Source organism: Coturnix japonica, chromosome 4, assembly GCF_001577835.2.
Source record: "Coturnix japonica isolate 7356 chromosome 4, Coturnix japonica 2.1, whole genome shotgun sequence".
NCBI classification, from domain to species: domain Eukaryota; kingdom Metazoa; phylum Chordata; class Aves; order Galliformes; family Phasianidae; genus Coturnix; species Coturnix japonica.
The window spans coordinates 19,609,191-19,628,129 of NC_029519.1; the positions used below are offsets into that span (position 1 = coordinate 19,609,191).

General features: G+C 37.9%; 1 protein-coding gene across 8 annotated transcripts in view; it reads left to right on the forward strand.

The window, feature by feature from the left end:
• Positions 1 to 17,293, forward strand: part of RAPGEF2 (Rap guanine nucleotide exchange factor 2) — a 162,411-nt gene extending 145,118 nt beyond the window's left edge. For 5 of the 8 annotated variants that reach the window (XM_032443993.1, XM_032443994.1, XM_032443998.1 and 2 more), the window contains 12 exons: positions 814 to 1,054; positions 1,288 to 1,671; positions 2,428 to 2,639; positions 2,730 to 2,853; positions 3,608 to 3,631; positions 4,652 to 4,875; positions 5,701 to 5,889; positions 7,601 to 7,753; positions 8,802 to 9,027; positions 10,550 to 11,109; positions 13,609 to 13,914; positions 15,148 to 17,293. In XM_032443993.1, the coding sequence (XP_032299884.1) occupies positions 814 to 1,054; positions 1,288 to 1,671; positions 2,428 to 2,639; positions 2,730 to 2,853; positions 3,608 to 3,631; positions 4,652 to 4,875; positions 5,701 to 5,889; positions 7,601 to 7,753; positions 8,802 to 9,027; positions 10,550 to 11,109; positions 13,609 to 13,914; positions 15,148 to 15,173 (2,669 nt within the window). In that variant the 3' untranslated portion in view covers positions 15,174 to 17,293. The remainder of the gene's footprint in view (positions 1 to 813; positions 1,055 to 1,287; positions 1,672 to 2,427; positions 2,640 to 2,729; positions 2,854 to 3,607; positions 3,632 to 4,651; positions 4,876 to 5,700; positions 5,890 to 7,600; positions 7,754 to 8,801; positions 9,028 to 10,549; positions 11,110 to 13,608; positions 13,915 to 15,147) is intronic. The other 3 variants (XM_032443995.1, XM_032443997.1, XM_032443996.1) reach the window with 3 other exon arrangements.
• Positions 17,294 to 18,939: the final 1,646 nt, after the last annotated feature.

The following is an 18,939-nucleotide window of genomic DNA, read 5'->3' on the forward strand; positions in this document are numbered from 1 at the left end:
AAAAAATAAAAAAAATAAAAATTTGTTGGACAGCAGTACAATTTTTAGTTCTTTGTTTTCTTTTTATAATATAATTACAACAATCGAACATCAGTTGATTAATGGGTTGGGATTTCAAACTGTTAGTGAGGTGGTAGAAATGTCAAATGCAGCATTGGAGTTAGGATGGTAATTCCCCAGGTTTCCTGTAAACAGCTTTCTTGTACACCTTCACTTCAGGAATTGTCACCAGTCATTTGAAACAATCATTTTTGAAACCCAGATGCTTAGAAAAGCTTTCTTTCTTTGACTTATTTAGCGCTTACACTCTGTGATGATGTTTTAGTGATTACATTTTCAATCATTTACACATTTGATACAGTGAGTTAAACTTATCAGGGATAGTCTTTTTGGTAGTTAAGTACTTGGATGTATTAACCCTACAGCAGTCTATTTGTGTATACAGCTGGCTATTAAATGTGCATTTCTAGCTACTCCCAGACTTAAGTGGAATTCACCAGCACTCAACACCTATGAAAATCCTTTTAGCTCACCTGTCCATACGTGGGCATATTTTTGTAGCTTTCCCATTTGATAGCTGTATTTTTCTGAATGTTTGCAGGACCAGTCTTTCATTTAAAAACAAAACTACGAGAATACAAAATAAACAACATTTCTGTTCCATGGGAATGGGACAGGTGAAACAGTCTGAAATAAAGAGAAAATAGTATTAGGAGTTTGATTCAGTACGACTGATACTGTTGCTTGTTCTTATGCTGTTTTTATTTTTCCTGCATTACTGAATTGTACATCTTGCGTGCAACTTTTTTTCAGACTTACCAGATCAAGTTCTGAGGGTTTTCAAGGCAGATCAACAAAGTCGTTACATCATGATCAGTAAGGACACAACAGCAAAAGAAGTGGTCATCCAGGCCATCAGGGAATTTGCTCTCACTGCAACTCCTGAGGCGTATTCACTGTGTGAAGTCTCTGTCACACCTGAGGGTGTAATCAAACAAAGGAGGCTTCCTGATCAGTTATCCAAGCTTGCTGACAGGATACAGCTAAGTGGCAGGTGAGATTATAGACTAAAGCTGACTATGCTAGTTTATGAAGAATCCTGTTAATAGAAGCATTATTTAATTACTGCCATTCTGTTTCTTTACAAGAAATCACTTCTTATGTACCTTCTAATTAATATCGAAACCCGCTAAAATTCAGCTTATTCTGTGGTTACAGCTTGTCATTAATTTTCACTAGTATTTGAGTATACTGTATCAAGTATATTCTGGAATTTTGTTTTTACAGGTATTACCTGAAGAACAACATGGAAACAGAAACTCTTTGTTCAGATGAAGATGCTCAAGAGCTACTAAGAGAGAGTCAAATTTCCCTACTACAGCTTAGTACTGTCGAGGTGGCTACCCAGCTCTCCATGAGAAACTTTGAGCTATTCCGTAATATTGAACCCACAGAATACATAGATGACTTGTTCAAACTCAAATCAAAAACAGGCTGCACTAATCTAAAGAAGTTTGAAGAAGTGATAAATCAAGAAACATTCTGGGTAGCTTCGGAGATTCTAAGAGAAACCAACCAGTTGAAAAGGATGAAAATCATCAAGCATTTCATTAAGATAGCACTACACTGCAGAGAATGCAAGAATTTCAACTCAATGTTTGCTATCATTAGGTACTGTCAAATTCTATTTTGAGTAAAAAGAAAAAAGAAAAGCCTTACTTATCTCTGCTTAAAAAATTTATTAAACAAATTCATATTGCTAACAGTGGCACTTGGTGATCCAATAAGGAAGGTATTTTCCTGTAATTTGAACTTGAAACTGTAATGTTTGCTGAAATACTATTAGGAATGCTGCTATACCAAGTTTTTCAAGACTTAGAAATTATAAACAAGACATGCTAGCCACTGCATAAGGTACTGTCTTCATTGATATTGTTAAGGGGGAGAAAACTGTTTTTTTTGTACCAGCTCTACAGCTTTAGAATAGCCTCAAATATATGGAGTCTTTCATAGCAAAATTTGACCTAGGCACAGTGGAGTTGGATTATTGCAGCCAGAAGGCAGCTCCTTGTGCTGTCATCAGCTGAATTTTATGTAGATGACATTTCTGGGAATCTGGAAATTATTGTTACTGAGGTCCTTCTGTGTTTACAACATTATTATCCAGTTCAGAAGCTGTTCCAAAGTAGCAAGAATAAATACATATTCTCTAAAATGTTTAACTACTTCAAATGTTGTTAATTTTTTCTGCAGTGCACACTGGAAAAGGAAATTTTCAGTTGTATGATTTTATTGGTGTTGTGCTATGCTATTCTGGTTATGTGATATTGTGATATTTTACCCTAAAAGCTGAGCACAGCTTTTTCTTTTTCTTCTTTTTTTTTTTTTCTACTGTTCTTTAACTTGCACTTTTTTGTCTGTTTCAAGTGGCCTGAATTTGGCACCAGTTGCAAGGCTCCGAACTACTTGGGAAAAGCTTCCAAGCAAGTATGAAAAACTGTTCCAAGATCTACAGGATTTATTTGATCCGTCTAGGAATATGGCAAAATACCGTAATGTCCTTAACAGCCAAAATCTGCAGCCCCCTATTATTCCCTTGTTTCCTGTTATCAAAAAAGACCTTACATTCCTTCATGAAGGTAAAAGCATAAGTGCTTCATCTCTTACCAGCTATGAAAAATGCACTTTGGCACCCAATCACTGATGATTTTAATTATCATTAATTTTAGGAAACGATTCCAAAGTGGAGGGCTTAGTCAACTTTGAGAAGCTGAGAATGATCGCAAAGGAAATTCGCCACGTTGGTCGCATGGCATCTGTCAACATGGATCCTGCTTTAATGTTTAGAACTAGGTAAGTTTGTTGTGGAAGGCAGAGCTTTTTCCAGTTTGGAGAAGGCTAAGTATCAGCAAGAGGTGCTTTTCACTTGCCTCTCTGTGTACTGGGAGAGTAAAGGATATATTTTTCTTCCTGTCAGCAGGTCCTGGGCAGTTGTTCAGTGAGCTCTGTGTGAACAGAAAACATTACTGATTTTCAGGGCTGATGTCTAACTCTTCTGAGTCCCTTTGATACGTTGGAGCAGTATGAGGGCTTTTTTGTTATTAATGATTAACCAAAATTGTGCATTATATATATCAAAGGAAGTTCTAAAACTGGAGAAATCATTAAATTCTGTGATTTTTCACACACGCACACACGGATGTTTATATTACTTATTAGCTGCTAGTTATTTTATTTCAAGAAAAAGATTGCATCAGTTGAAGGGTGGGGGAGATGTGTTATTTTGCTTGAAATGGCGATGTGTGAGAGCTTGATCATTTTGATTTAATAGAATTGGGATTGTATTTGAAATGGTGTAAGTTAGAATAATTTTAAAATGTAGAGTGAATGGTCTTTGCCTTCACGTTAGACCAGCTTATTGCATATTGTTTTCCTTAATTTGAACTTAGAGGAGTTTGCAGTATCTGACTGTGTAGCTGAATCTTTTTAGTGTTTGTGGGCTTCTAGAAACTGCTTGTCCTTAGATCTGGTCTTTTTCTTTCTGAGCTTGTGATCTTTCTGTCTCTTCTTAAACCCATGCTTTACTCTTCCTGGCTCTCACTTGCAGGAAGAAGAAATGGAGGAGTTTGGGGTAAGTGGTTGTAGACAATGCACACAGCCATTCATTCTTCCCTTGCCATTTGCATTATTTCCTACTTGCCATCTTTAATTTTCTGATGCTTTGATACTTTCTTTTGTTAACCCTGTTTCGTTTTAACTGACGATATGTTTTAGATCAGGAGTGCTTTTGAGGTTAATATACAAAACCTGTAAAATATTCAAGTAAATAGCAGTGGTATTTTATTCCCACCACCTCCAGTTTCTATTGCCCAAAAATTGACTTTAAGTGAAATGGAAATTGTGAAGTGGGAAGTTAGCAACAGCTAAAATTTGGTATTAACTTTCTTAGGGCCAATAAACAATTATCACAGTCAAATAGAAATGTTATAACTCCAGTACATGCTAAACTTTTTTCCCACTACAATTCAACCATAACTTTTATCAATTCAGGAACAATGCATAGCTCTTATATAGATGTACATACATTAAAACCTGCATGACTTTTATGTCAGCATGAATTAGCGAATCATTTTTAAGAAAAAGCTATTTTCATCCTAGGAAGTTACAAGTAAGTTTTATTCCTTAAAGCTGGGTTATACATTCTGTATGTGGTCAGACTGAAAACTCCCAAGATACTTTTAAAAAATGCCTTCTGTTACATGTCTTGGAATATAAACTTCAGCTGTAGACTTCTGTCAGCATCGCCTTATTGCATGAGCTTTTCCTAATGCCCCAGTCTTCTCAATAGCTGGCTTATGTGAGAGAGCTAGCTTGAATGCTTTTCTTGATGTGTGAAGTGATACTGCCTAGTTGGAGCAGAACAGGTTAAAATATTTTTGTAATTAAAGTAGTGCCTGTAACCAAGTAAAAAGATTTTCCTGATCTTCATCCTTCTATCTGTTATAGCTGTTTGACTTACTGGAATGAGGCATGTGAGCTTTGACCATAGACTGACATTCATGCAATCTTTTGCATGTTTCATGCTTGTTAAGTGATTCTCTGTTGCACTAACTCATACTTTCCTCTTTTTTTCCCCCTTCATTTACTCCAGGTCTCTCAGCCAGGGCAGTACGAATGCAGCTGTGCTTGATGTTGCACAAGCAGGGGGTCATAAAAAGCGGGTACGCCGCAGCTCCTTCCTTAACGCTAAAAAACTGTATGAAGATGCTCAGATGGCACGGAAAGTAAAGCAGTATCTCTCAAACTTGGATCTGGAAATGGATGAAGAAAGCCTCCAGACTCTGTCTCTACAGTGTGAGCCAGCCACCAGCACATGTGAGCACAGCCATTTGCTATGGGTTGTAAGGAGGCTGTTAAATCTATTTCTGTCTAATGCAAGGAAGTATTTGGGAATAGCAACTAGACAATGAGGCAGAAAAATTTATAACTGATTGTGGGCAAGAACTGGACATCTTTGAAGCTTAAGGGAGTCATTTTAGAGGTTAACAGCATAGAAATTTATGTAGGCTTTTTGGATGGTGTAATGCTGAAGCCCGCGAGTTCTTTTGATTTGTCCGTATGAAGGGTCCTGAGAGACCAAAAGTGCCTCTACAGTTCTGATGTTCTCAGGCTATTGGTATGAATAGGGCTGGTCATCCCAGATAACCTCATCAGTTAAAAACAGATTCCATAATGGCCAGGTATTTAAGAGACATGTGGGGGAAACAGAACTGGAAATCTGTCACACTTTAATTGGAGAATGCTGTATCTTATGCCCTTCCTTTAGGATAGCAAAAAAATCTAATTATGATATTAGGATACAAGATTGTAGTGTATTGATTATATTCACCCTAAACCAACTACAGTTCATATCATAGCTCAGTATACTTCTGGTCACATTTTAATAACTATAACAATAGTCAATTTATGAGAATTTTATTTTGAGAAAGGGAAAGGTTCTTTGATAATGTACAGATTTTAAATGAAATTAAATCTCCCCTTCTTCTCTGTTTAGCTCTAGATGTATACTCCTGCATTTGTGGTTTCAGTATTTTATCACTTTTTAACTATTAATTGGAGGGCTTGGCACTTCTCAGGTTAGAACTCCCACTGTATTTGTGGCTGGTAGTCATTCTTTGCTTTTTCCTATTTCTTGTAAAGTGCCAAAGAATACAGGAGACAAGCGATCTGGAAAATCTGAAACATCACCAGTGGCTCCCCGGGCAGGAATTCAGCAGAAAGTGCAGCAGCAGCAGCAGCAACATAAAGTAAATCAGGCACTGCAGGTCCCTGCTGTATCTCTTTATCCCTCTCGCAAGAAAGTGCCTGTCAAAGACCTTCCACCATTTGGTAAGTCAAACAAAGAAGCATTCAGTTTAATACTCTGAGGTTTCTTTGCTCATGTCATGGAAGCACTTTAATCAAATAAGATGGAGACATTAATTTGTAGTAGTATAATAGGAAAATTATGCTGTTTCATGCAGTGCATATGTAAAATTCTTCAGAAATGGGAAGAAGGAAATCTGCCAGGAAAGCATCTTTGTCAATTTAATCAGTGTAATTATTTACCTGTTAGTAGCAGATGGAGATAATGATTTTTTCTGGCTATCTGCACTAACACCTTGGCTTTTCCAAGGGGATTAGTGAACATCAGGTTTTTCAGTGGCCTGAAGTGCCTCAGGAGTTCTAGTGTGTTTGTTTTTTTTTTTACTTTGGTGCTTTGTTTTGTTTTGTCCTCTTTTTAAAGTTGAACATATAATGAGAAGTTCAGGTGTGCTAAACTAATTACAGAAGTGGTGTGCTAGTCATTACAAACATGGGCCTGAAGTTCCAATATGAAAATTGTCTGCCTGGATTCTGTTCCCTAGTGCTTTTTACTGTTAAGCTGCTGCATGCATGTCATGCTTAAAGAGCCGGGAATATAGGAATTATTTCTTTGTCTTCCAAATCTATGTTCCTATACATGTAGGTAACATATATGAATTCTTAAGATCTGCTTCAGAGCTGAAGTCTTCTCTTGCTTTTTATTAGTTTTACTTGTGCACAGCTTAGACGGCTAGAGTAGAATTAAAAGCTGCAAAATGGGCAAGAAACAATTCAACCTTCATCTAGTTCTTAATTTTAATATTAAATATTATTAAATATTAAATAATATTAAAAGGACTTTGAAGCTACATACATTGTACTTTTGCTTATGGTGGGAAAGTTTCTGAAAAGTTGACTGGGTTATGTTGATGAAGGAGCTGTGAATTATTGATGGCATTGTGATCCAGCAGATCAAAGGAAAAGTCTGTAGAAGGCTTGAAAATATCCTCTACCACAAAACAGAAATTTACAAAACTGTCAGAGAAGCTCCATCTTTGCTTTTAAGTGTATTCCAGGATGTATTTTTCGAGGACAGGAGAGGGTGGAAAAAGGCAAAGAGAAGTGTTGCCTCAGAAAAGCAATTCTTTATGCCCTAGATCTTTACATTGTACATTATCTTAAAGATGCTGTTATTCTTTGATTTCCCAAAATAAACCAGTGCTGAAGTAATTTTCTAAAGGGAGAAAGGCAACTGCAGGATGGCCTTATTTTGTAAGCCAGTCGTATTAATATGTCCAGCTTCCTTTGCTCTTCTGGACTGCTCTGTGTCTGGAAAAGAAACAAAGCTGTTTCACTCCTCACAATGTAAACCTTCACTGAGAGCTGAGCATCGTATGTCCTCATTGTTTCAGTTCGTTTGCCAGAAACCACTACTTTGCTTATTCCTGATTTGTATATTGTACAAGCAGTATTACAAATCACCACCTCTGGATTATATTTTCTGCAACAAAATATTTATTTTAGGTAGGAAAAATGAAAGACTGGTTTCACTAAGTTATTTCACTAAGAAATACTTCACTATGTTTCGAACAGTAGGATTAAAATTTTGCTTCGTTTAGGGTGCTGTTAGAAACTCTTTAATTAAAGAGAAGTTTTTTTTTTTCCTATATGGTGTTCCCTCCATAGATGCACTGTGAAATAGGAAGATGTATTTATATTAAACTTTACATCTGCTTACATTCATTCTTACTTAAAGGCATTAACTCCCCACAAGCTTTAAAGAAAATTCTTTCATTATCTGAAGAAGGAAGTCTGGACCGCCACAAGAAACAATCTGAAGACGCAGTATCAAGTGCATCTTCACATCTGTCTTCTCCTCCCACCTCACCACAGAGTTCGCCAAGGAAAGGTACTAGACACAGAACATTTCTCCTTCTGTTTCCTGGAGGTCGTAGACTTTGGAAGTTTCTGAAGGAAAATCTGTACATTCAGAATAAATTACTACTCCTGTTTCAGGCATATATAGTCAGCAAGAGAGCAGGAGGTGGTGCTCAAGTGGGACAGCTGAAGGCCCTGCTTGATAGCAGTTGGCAAGGAAGCCTGAACTGATACAGGATGTGGTGCATTAGGTCACTCTCATTACAGCTGCTTCTGACAAAAGTATTCCCATCAGAGCATCTCCTGCCAGTGGCAGTACATGCAGATTGCTGTACAAGATTTTAAACTTCACTGAGCTCATTAAGCTATTAAAGGAATTATTTACTCTGTAACCCAGCTGGGTGGGATGTGACCTATGTATGACAGGCAAGCTTAAGATAAAGTGGTGTGTGTGTTGGAGGCTTTGCTGTAACAGTAGCCACAAAGAAAGCTTGAAAACTTTGAATATTTTTAAAATTTAATTTAAAAATGTCATAGGCCTTTTATTCACTGAGATATGTCATAAACAGTGAGCCCAGACATATGTGCTTCACACTGCATATGTTGTTCACTTCTGAAGGGTGGTGTTTTGTATACAGGACACAAAAACTGTATGAAGGGTCTTCTGGATTACTTTGTAACATTAATCTTGCCTAGTGAACCTTTTCTATGTTTATGAATAGGCTGTTTTTTTTTTTGTTTTTTTTTTTTTTTCATGAAATTTGAGATTTCATGATATAAGAACACAAATACGTTGCATTTGAAAATAATTCGGGGGAGGAAAGTAGAGGGGAAGGAAGGTGGCTAGTTTCTAAATGAGTGTTTCACATCCCCTACAATCTTAAACTGCTGTTCAAGAAAAAGGGCATACAGAAAGCTATGGTTTTTTTTTCTTTTCCTTTTTTTCCAGTGCTTCTTCTGTAAGTAAAACGTAATCATGCTTTTGATTCACTGCAGTTGCAGCAGTGAAACCTGCCAGCTGCTTGGCAATAGCTGAGTGGGCCTCTAAGAATCTGATTGAAGTGATGTTCTGTTTGCAGGTTATGCTTTGGCTCCCAGTGGCACAGTGGATAACTTTTCAGACTCTGGTCACAGTGAAATTTCATCCAGATCTAGTATTGTCAGCAATTCCTCTTTTGACTCCATGCCAGCATCCCTGCATGATGAGAGGAGACAGAGGCATTCTGTCAGCATTGTGGAGACTAATCTTGGCATGGGAAGAATTGATAGAAGGATCATGATTGAACCAGATCAATACAGCTTAGGGTAGGAATTTTATTCTTACTTAAATTATACTTTCATACAGTATGTGGCTTGCATGTTTGTTTATATAACTGTCCCATTATCTCTCTCAAATTTTCCTTTTCTCCTTTGCTCTTAAATTCCACTATTTCACTACTGAGTCTTCTGATCATATTCTGTTTTCTTACAAGAAAATGTTTTGTCCTCACACATGTTTTTTGAGGTCTATGTCAGTAAGACCTTTCTTCCAATAGACCTTATCTAAGCACTTAGTATTGCTATAGACTCCTCTCTGTAGCAGATGAATGTTTTATCCATTTTTTTAGGTGGGGAATTAACTGAGTTAGATGACAAATTATTGATGCAGTTATATCAGGAATGGCAGTAAGAGCAGAAATAGCTAATAATTTTCCAGTCTGTTTTTACAGAAAATTGCATTTTTATCTAGCTTAGAATTTTTTTACCCCAAATCTCTCTCCTAGTCACCAATAAAGCTAAAATTCATGTTTGAAGGTAAAATTCATGTTTGGCTGTTGGCTTTCAAAGTAATTTTCTAGATAATTAACTTCTGTAAAGATGTGTAAGCTAGCGCTGCAAGTAGTTCTCTGAATCTCTGTGAGCCTCGGTCTGAAAATATTTGAAGCTCTGATTTGTATTAGTCACCAATTGCTTTTTTGAGCTATTATTTGGAAGCTTTAGTTCTCTGGTTTTGAGGTTTATAGTCCTGTAGGGTCTGTGGATGACAGGCCTGTTCTGAAAGTGGTGTGCTTCAGCTCTGGGAATCCCAGGCTATGCAAGCTCTTTGATCAGATGTGTAAAATATTTGGAAGATAAAGGTCCCAATCTGCATAACAAGCTGCCCTGAAACCACAACTCACAGCAGCCCTGATAGTTGCTAAATGAAGCTGACACTTGATCAGTTTTCACTGCTGCTATGTAAGTGGTAGTGTCAGACTTGATCAGCCAGTGGAAGGCTACAGAGAACGTACTTGCTATAGGAAGTAATATGTTTTTCCAAAAGTAACAAAGTCAATTTCCTTTGCAAGAAATACTGGTAAGTTGTCATTCTGAGTTATGAATGAGCAGAGGTCTGAATCTGAGTTTCAGTCACTCAGTTTATAACTTTGAGTTATTTGCATTGCTTGTATGGAAAAATGGTAGGAACCTATATGTCAGTCTGCTCCCTTTTATTCTATGTATCTCAGTGGCATTTGCCTGTCTTAAAGGACTGCTGCAAAGTTAAGATTTTATATTTTGTGGAGGCTCCACTAACGTGTTTCATCAGGAGAGTTACCCAGTGTTCTTACTGATTCTGTTAAGGATAAGCTTAAAAGGAAAGTTTTCTATGCTCAAAATCAGATTAGTCATTAAACAACTACAACATAAATTGCATCAAAACTTTCAACATGCACTTTTTTGGGGTTTTTTTTTGTTTGTTTTGTTTTGTTTTGTTTTTTTTTTAACGTGCTAGTTCTTTGTGTGCTTTGTAAAAGATCTCTGCTTTCAGTGCTGGATTTTTTTGTTCCCCTCTTCAATGTGCATCTAGATCTTACGCACCACTGTCAGAGAACAGAGGCCTGTATGCTGGAGCTACTGTTCTGTCTTCTCCTAGTACAGAAGAACTGTCACAGGATCAAGGGGACAGAGCTTCACTCGATGCAGCTGACAGTGGCCGTGGTAGCTGGACTTCTTGTTCAAGTGGTTCTCATGACAACATACAAACAATACAGCACCAGAGAAGCTGGGAGACTCTGCCATTTGGACATGCTCATTTTGATAATTCGGGCGATGGGGCAGGACTGTGGGCCTCAGGCAGTCATGTGGACCAGCTGATGTTCTCTGATCATGGCACAAAGTATAGCCGGCAAAGTCAAGGTAGGGAGGGCCTCGATCAAGCACAGTCCAGAGCAAGCTGGGCATCCTCAACGGGCTACTGGGGAGAGGACTCAGAAGGTGACACAGGTACCATAAAGCGAAGGGGTGGGAAGGATGTTTCTATTGAAGCTGAAACTAGCTGCGGAACATCCATACCAGCAGAGGAGGCGAAGCCAGCTCCCATGCCCGCTCACATACCGGTAACATCAAGTACTACAAAGGGGCTTATTGGTAAGTTACATTTTACTTTAATTCACTTACCTACAGTGCTTAGCATTGTTCTAAACCTATTTTTCTTTTGTCTGGTTTGATTTTAAAGAATGGAATGTTTTGTAGTCTCTCAGTTTTTGCCCTGTAACTGTGTTTTTACTGCTAGAGAAATTATCACTTACAGCTGCTTCTCAGTTCTGGCAGCTCCTTTGTGTTTCAAGACAGCCTACCATACATCATAAAAAAACCAACTAGCTCAACTGCTGGGCAGTGTTTTGAGGAGCTGATGTATATAGGTGTCTGTTCTGAAATTTGAATTACTTTTCACAGTAAGCCTTTGTACTCTATATTTAGTCATCTTTTTTCTTTTTTTTAGAAGTGTTTTCCTTTCTACATTTGTATAACTAGTCTGATGATTCCTTACTTTTAAATGTTCCTTACTTCTAAAAATGCAGCTTTGTGTTTAGACACCAGCTGAGGCATTTCTTTAGATTACTGAAATTTAAGAGATTCCTAAGAAATTAGGGCTGTATTACATTTACAATCATCCAGTGAGGATGGATATAACATAAAGGTAGCTTTGGCAGTGTTTTTAACAATCCTCATATTTTTCCTTCTACACATCCCAGGTGTTACAGGGCCATCCAAGACCCTTCTACATTTTTTGCATCTTTCATTTCCCTTTGCTGTGAGTGCCTTTCCTCAGGTTATTATGAAGGGTTCTCTGAAAGCCATTTTGGTTTGACACAGCTGAAAAAGTCTGTCAGACAGAGGCCATGCTGAGACCATTATGATAAGGTGCTTTTCCATTTTCTGCCTTAGTATATTGCTTGCCTATTGCTGCAAAACTTGGGTGCAGCATTGAATCCTTGAACTGTGAAGGGGAGGAAGCTGGTCAGTTCAGGACTCAAGGTCCTGATTTGTGCCATTCTCTAATTTTACTCTTTGATGCACTTGGTTTCCACCAACAGGTGTGCTTCCAGACTCGCCTCTCATGACTGAGCTTGCCACTACATTTATATACACTGATAGACTTCAGAGAATGTGACAAAGATCCAAAAATTGCAGCTGTATAACTTCCATGCATTCAGTACTATTAACTGTGCTTGAAAATGCAGCTCTGTTTATCATGGATCTCTTGCAATAGTTCAATAGAATTTTTCAACAGAATTTATTCTATGTCAAAATTACTTGAAATGAAAATTACTGAAATCTTTGAATAAAAATTCTCAGAAGTTTCTTCATGTTGCTTTGCTCAATTACACGTGTTTGTCCAAGAAAAGTATTTAGATTCCATAGGAGACAATTTGGCTTGCTAATAGCAAGGCAAAAGCCAACCAGCCCAGTAAAACCATTTGTGAGCTGGTACTGCCCTTGCAGTCAATTTCATAGTGCATAATGCAGGGTGATGTTGTCCTCGTCACTTGTGCAAGAATATACAGGGCATGACAAGGCAGGAAGAGTAAGTTTGCTGTGCCAGGTTTTTTTTTCCTGCTGTGTTTGCTTTTGTATTGTAAGTAGTCACATTAAAGGGTTAGACTCACAAAAAAACTGTTCAGGGTCAGAGTCTTAATTAACTTCTTTAAACATGAAATTCCACAGTACAGAATCATGAAACCATTGTGCATCTGGTCTGTTCTTGAAGGTGTTTAAAACTCTTCATCACTGTTTCTTCCCTCAAATCTCTCTGCAAGGGTACACTGGTCATGGCCAGAGGTAACTCTTGTTCAGGTAAACAGAGAAACCTCAATGAGATCCACAAAGTATGTGGTCTTTCCTTCTCCCGCTCAAAATCTTATTCAATTAGTGTTCTTGCAGGAATGATTTCAAGACTTAATTCTGTAGAAATTAAAATCATAAGAGCAGTGGTTAGTGACGCATGCAAAAAGCATGAGAATGAGGTCCATTACTCTTATGTGTTGGAACTGTAGCTTTGCCTTAGTAAGGTTTTTAGAACCTTTTTTTTTTTCTATTTTATTTTGTTTTGTTTTATTTTATATTTATTTTATTTTATATCTATTTATTTATTTATTTTTTCCTTGCCTGCAAGTTTCTAAGAACAGAAGAGGTAAACTTTTAGGGGCAAAACTCATCTTCAAGATTAAGACTGGGATGGCATTTGGGGAGAAGCTGATATTCATGATGGCTGCCACTTTTGTGAACTCTTGTATCTCCCATATCACTGGTCTCTTTGACCAGTGAATGATTCATTCTGTGTAGTTGGTGGAGTAGCTTCAGCTGCTAAGTTAGAGCAAGTTCCTCATGTAATTTAGTGATTTAATTTCATTAATACTTCACTACTGGAACAATATTGGTATCACATGTATGTTGTATATTCTTAGTTTTCTCGTATAGTTTATTTTTCAGTATCTCATTATCTACTAAGTAGTATTTAACTTTCATCCTTCTTCAGGGCTTTTCTCCTTGGATCATGAGTTGATCAACATTTAACTCTCACTGTTCATTTTGATTTCATCAGCTTTCGTCTTATTACTTCATAACAATCTTTTTTTCTTGCAGCACGAAAAGAAGGTCGGTATCGGGAGCCACCTCCAACTCCTCCTGGTTATGTAGGAATACCTATTGCTGAGTTTGCAGAAGGTGTTTCCCATCCAACTAGAAAGCCTCCAGATTACAATGTTGCACTTCAGAGGTCTAGAATGGTGGCACGGACATGTGAGACCCATGGGACTTCGGCTCAACAGCAACAGTCACATGGCCATTCAACTAGCAGGCCTGTGAACAAACCTCAGTGGCATAAACCAAACGAGTCAGATCCACGTCTTGCTCACTATCAGTCTCAAGGGTTTCCCACAGATGAAGATGGTAAATTTCTTATTGTTAAATTTTAAGTGTGCTGCATGCAAATGTGTTCGTTGTTTTCAGTCACAAAGTAGATTATGCAAGTGATTGTTGCACTAGAAATTCTTGCTATAATTTGAGTTTCCATCTTTCAAGCCTTACTGTCTGTTTACTTTTTGGAAAAAGAAGAATTCAGTTCATGCAAAACATCATTTAAAATCTGGAATGTATGTCTGCCTTGAATCCTTGACAACCAAGCAGTTGGCTTAGGCAACTTCTTTTGAGGTGCCTACGTTCCAGATAAAAAGCCCTGGGTGCCCTGAAAATATCCAGTGTTTGGCACTAGCTCAAAATATTTATCTCAGTCTACAAATGCCTACCCCCAGAGAGCATCATTGGTCAGTTTTAGATGGATTATCACTCGGCGTTCTAGCTGAAACTCTTGTTGTGGATGCTGGGTCTTCCATACCAACTGCTTCACATGAATTTGCTATCTTGCTTGCCGATCTTTATGCTTTAGCTCAGGTATTGCAATATAAAGACCATACACACATAGTCTTTCTGTTATTTGGTGGCGTGTACGTGTAGCTGGATTGCATCTTCAGAGCTAGATGCTTGCAGCCTAAGCAGGATAATGCTCAAGTCACGCATCTGAATCTTTGATGCTCTGTTTTGTCTAATGGTAGAAAGGCTAACTTTCTCCTTCCCTCGCTAACTGCTTAGTTACTAAAGCTCTGTGTACAGCATGAACTCAGCAATCAAACATGACAAAAAGATGAGATCCCTTTAATAGGATTGCCTCAATCTTTAAGAACTACTGTGGCAGTTTGAGACTTTTAGTTGTATTTTACCAGTGACAGCAGAAGCCACAGTCATTTTTATGCAATCTTAAGTCAAATAACTCCCTAGGAAATAGTGTCAGATACATTCAAGGAAAAATGTAAGAACTGCTTTATGAAGCTACTAGATATTTAGGAACAGCTGTTGCATTCCAGTCCTGAGAATACTGCGCCCAGATCAACAATAGTGATTGTTCTATTTTCTTTGAGATGATAAAATGTCAGAGAAGTGCTTCTCATGAGACCTGAAATGTAAAGATATTTAGATAGTTGGTTTTTTGTTTTGTTTTCATTTGTTTTTTAATATACCTAACAGAGAGGAACAGAAAGCACATGAACATAGTACAGGTTGTTTCATTTAGTAGCGGTCTTCATCTACATGAACTAAATATTTTCCCCTGTCCTGTTGTGTTTGCAGAAGATGAACAAGTCTCTGCTGTGTAAGACTTGGGGCTTTTCTGGATCCAGAGTGAACCACCTTAAAGGAGAGCACAAGAAGACATCCCTAGAATAGGAGCCTTGGAACTATAGTTAAAGGATGGTGGACCTGTTTGCCTCCTTCCCTGCCTTAAAGCAGCATGGGGCTTCTTCCTCCACCCCCCTCAAACCCCCCTTCTGTCCCTTCTCCCCTTGCATGTGAAATACTGTGAAGAAATCGCCCTGGCACTTTTCAAACTGTGTTGCTTGAAATGCACAGTGCAGCAATCTCCAAGCTACCATTGTCGCTGTCTGCCACATCACACAGTATCATTCCAAATTCCAAGATCATCACATCAGGACGATAACTCTGGCTGCACTTCCCAATGCCTGGAAGGGTTTTTTAATCTTCCTTTTCAATTTTAATCGTGATCCTAGCACTTAGTCTCATTGGGATAATGAGATAAGCTAGTTGTCAACTTACGTTTGGCCTTTAACCTACCAAGAGTGGAATGCATTGAAATCCTTCAAGGAGGCAGTGCTTATTTGCTTGTTTACAATGCCTTTGTTACAATTTTGTACATTTGTGTTCTGAGATCAAATACTGCATCTGCCTAGTAATTACAGTATTATTTCCTACCTGTAAGTAGGGTTGCCAGCCTCAGCTCCCAGATAGCATCTACCTGCTGCGTGGCTGAGCAGGGCAGAAGGGAAGAGCTGCAGGATGCAGCCTTTCCCAACTGTCCAGCTTCTCTCTTAGCGTGTCCCACCTTGAAAGCTTCCAGATTTGTGCCCGTTAGTGGGGATGGCGTTGGGTCTAGGATCAGTGCAGAGCCATGCTCTTACAGCTCTCCAATGAAGGAACAGCGGTCACCATGCCTCGTACCTGTGCCTTGTGGGATACAGGACGGCGTGCTCAAAACAAAGTATCCCATTCTAACGAGACAGACGGCAACGTCACCTTTAAGTTATATATTATTTCTATTTTTTTGTTTTGTTTCTTTATTTCTTTTTTTTTTTTTTTTTTTTTACTCGATAGTTGTTATATTACAAGAAAAATTAACTGGATAACATTGCAGTGAAGGCAAGCTGGGATGTCACAGCTTCTGAAAGCTGTTAATATTGATTAAATAGCCTCCATCTATTGACCTGGCATTAGGGGGATAAACAAGCCTTTAAGTAAAGAAGAATAACCTTTTTAGATATGCCAGCCTTTGCAATGCAGAAATAGTCACAACTGTTAATGGCTTTGTGGAACACTGCATGTGTAGAGAAGGCCAATGTGTAGCAACCACCTGCTCACAGCTGCTATTAACCTATAACGACTGAAATGACCCTCCCCTCTATTTTTGTGTTGTTTTTGCACAGACTCCGGAGAAGTGAAGGCTGCCAATCCGAGTAGTACTCAAATGTGAGGAACTGCTGGTCTTGGATTTTTTTTTTTCCATTGAACTCAGCTGATCATATTGATCAGTAGATAAACGTAAATAACTTCAAATTTTAAAGATTGAAATGCAGTGTTTTTTCACTGTATCAGGCAAATGTCAGTGCTTTATTTAATTCTCTCTCCTGTAATCATAGCTTTTGTCTATTTGCTTATATATCACATTGTCAATTAAGCATTTGTAATTTTACATGTAATATGCATTATTTGCCAGTTTTATTCTCAAGGCTATGGACCTCATGTGCATATAGAAATACAAAATCCTAGCTCTATCACAAGTTGCACAAATGTTATATAAGCATAAAGTAATTGTAGACCATAGGACTGCTAATCTCAGTTCGCTCTGTGATGTCAAGTGCAGAATGTACAATTAACTGGTGATTTCCTCATACTTTTGATACTACTTGTACCTGTATGTCTTTTAGAAAGACATTGGTGGAGTCTGTATCCCTTTTGTATTTTTAATACAATAATTGTACATATTGGTTATATTTTTGTTGAAAATGGTAGAAATGTACTATGTTTATGCTTCTACATCCAGTTTGTATGAAGCTGGAAAATAAATAAATATAACATTAATGATGTCCATATTGATTCTTATGCATTTTACATGTTCCACATACTTGAACAACTTTATGAAAAAATATTAACTTCTCTGTGTATTAATATTAAAGGGACATTGCCAAGTGACGTGGGCAAACTATCAGCGTGGAGTTTTTCTTGATATATACTTGTACCACTGTTAATTAAGGGGAAGTTTGTGTGTGTACTGCTGAATGAACGTTTGATGTTTATCCCCAGCAGAAAGAGTTCCAAAAAGAGGAGTTCCTGGAGGAATGCTTTTACGTATGTATAGCATGTTAATAGCTTTAAAGGAGGACTCATGTTGATTTCATACTCTGTATGGTGTGAAAGTGAAGAATGTATATTGTACAATTTGGGTAGAGAGATGGAGGAAAAATAATTCATATGAGTTGTGCCTGAAAAAGGTATTTTAAAGTAATATAGGCCACTTAGTAGTAGTCTCAGTAATAAAAGTGGATGTTAGACTCAACTCAGTGTCCAACCTTGGCCATGAAATGTGCATGCTTTATTTTTTTAGATCTGGGACTTAAATGTTAGGCCCATCGAAAGGGCTGAATGCTTGCTACTTTTGGAGAAATACAATTAAAAAATGAAGCTCTTTGCTTCAAAACTAGTGGGAAATGGAACAAAGTACCAGACTTCCTCTCTTATATGGATTGTTCGGTAATTGAAACACAGTCAACTCTGAGGAATGCAAATATTGATTTAATTATGACTGTTAATACTTCTGTGTTACCTGATATGTGATGAAACCTCAAAAATACTTTTGTGGACAAAGCTTATGTAGCACCAACAGCCTTTCTAGCATTCATTAATGCCACAGATCTGCTGAGGCTGAACGTTGTTAAAATTGCTCCGAAAAGCAATTTTGACCTGGGGAGGAAACAGCCAGCAGATATTCTGGGTACTTTTTAGTCTTGCAGACTTGTGCCTGAAAATGGCACACTTTGAGGGAAGTTTGCCAGTGAAAGTAGGTTCACTGCTGATGTAAAAGGGAAGTTGATTATTTTCTTTTCTGCTGAAAATGTGATGAAAGAAAATGGTAGCTTTTGCTAGATTATGATGATCTTTAAAGATTTATTTGCTTATATACAGCAGTTATCTGGAAATGAATGAATATGCCCCAGGTAACAGAATATTGGCAGCTGCTTGTCCAATTCATGAATTGATGCCATTATATCTCAGGAACAAGCCAGGGAGCTGTGAATCTTGAAGACATTCTACCACTGGCAATCATCAACTGCATAATCCGACTGATACCATTCCAAGGAATAAAAACGGTGCCACTTGCCCCTGAGTAGCTGTGTCACGAATACATTGCCTGGGTGCTGTGTTCAATTTTATTTTTATTTTTTATACTTTTTGTGTCCCCAGTGAAACGAGAGGGTTTTTAACTAATTTCTCTTGAGTTTTGTGTAATAGGTACATCTGAGCACTGCCTTTGACTAACGGGAGGTAGCCTGTGTGACCCAGTATGGCTTTGCTTCCTTGTTGGTCTGAAACGTGTGGGATTGTGCTGATAGAAAGCAAACCTTCAGGCTTTGGCCCTGCTTTTCAAAATCAATGTACAACTTGAAAGAGGTGTTTTCAGTTGTTAATGCAGGGAACCCTCATATAATCCCCATTTAGTCTTGGGACAAGATGGCCTCTGTTGCTGCTTTTATGGAAGGCTTTGCCACAGCCCTGGTAGTCAAAAGGTAATGCTAACATCATTGTCACATGAAACGTCTTTTAGATTGGATAATACTCTTCCTTTCTTCTTTT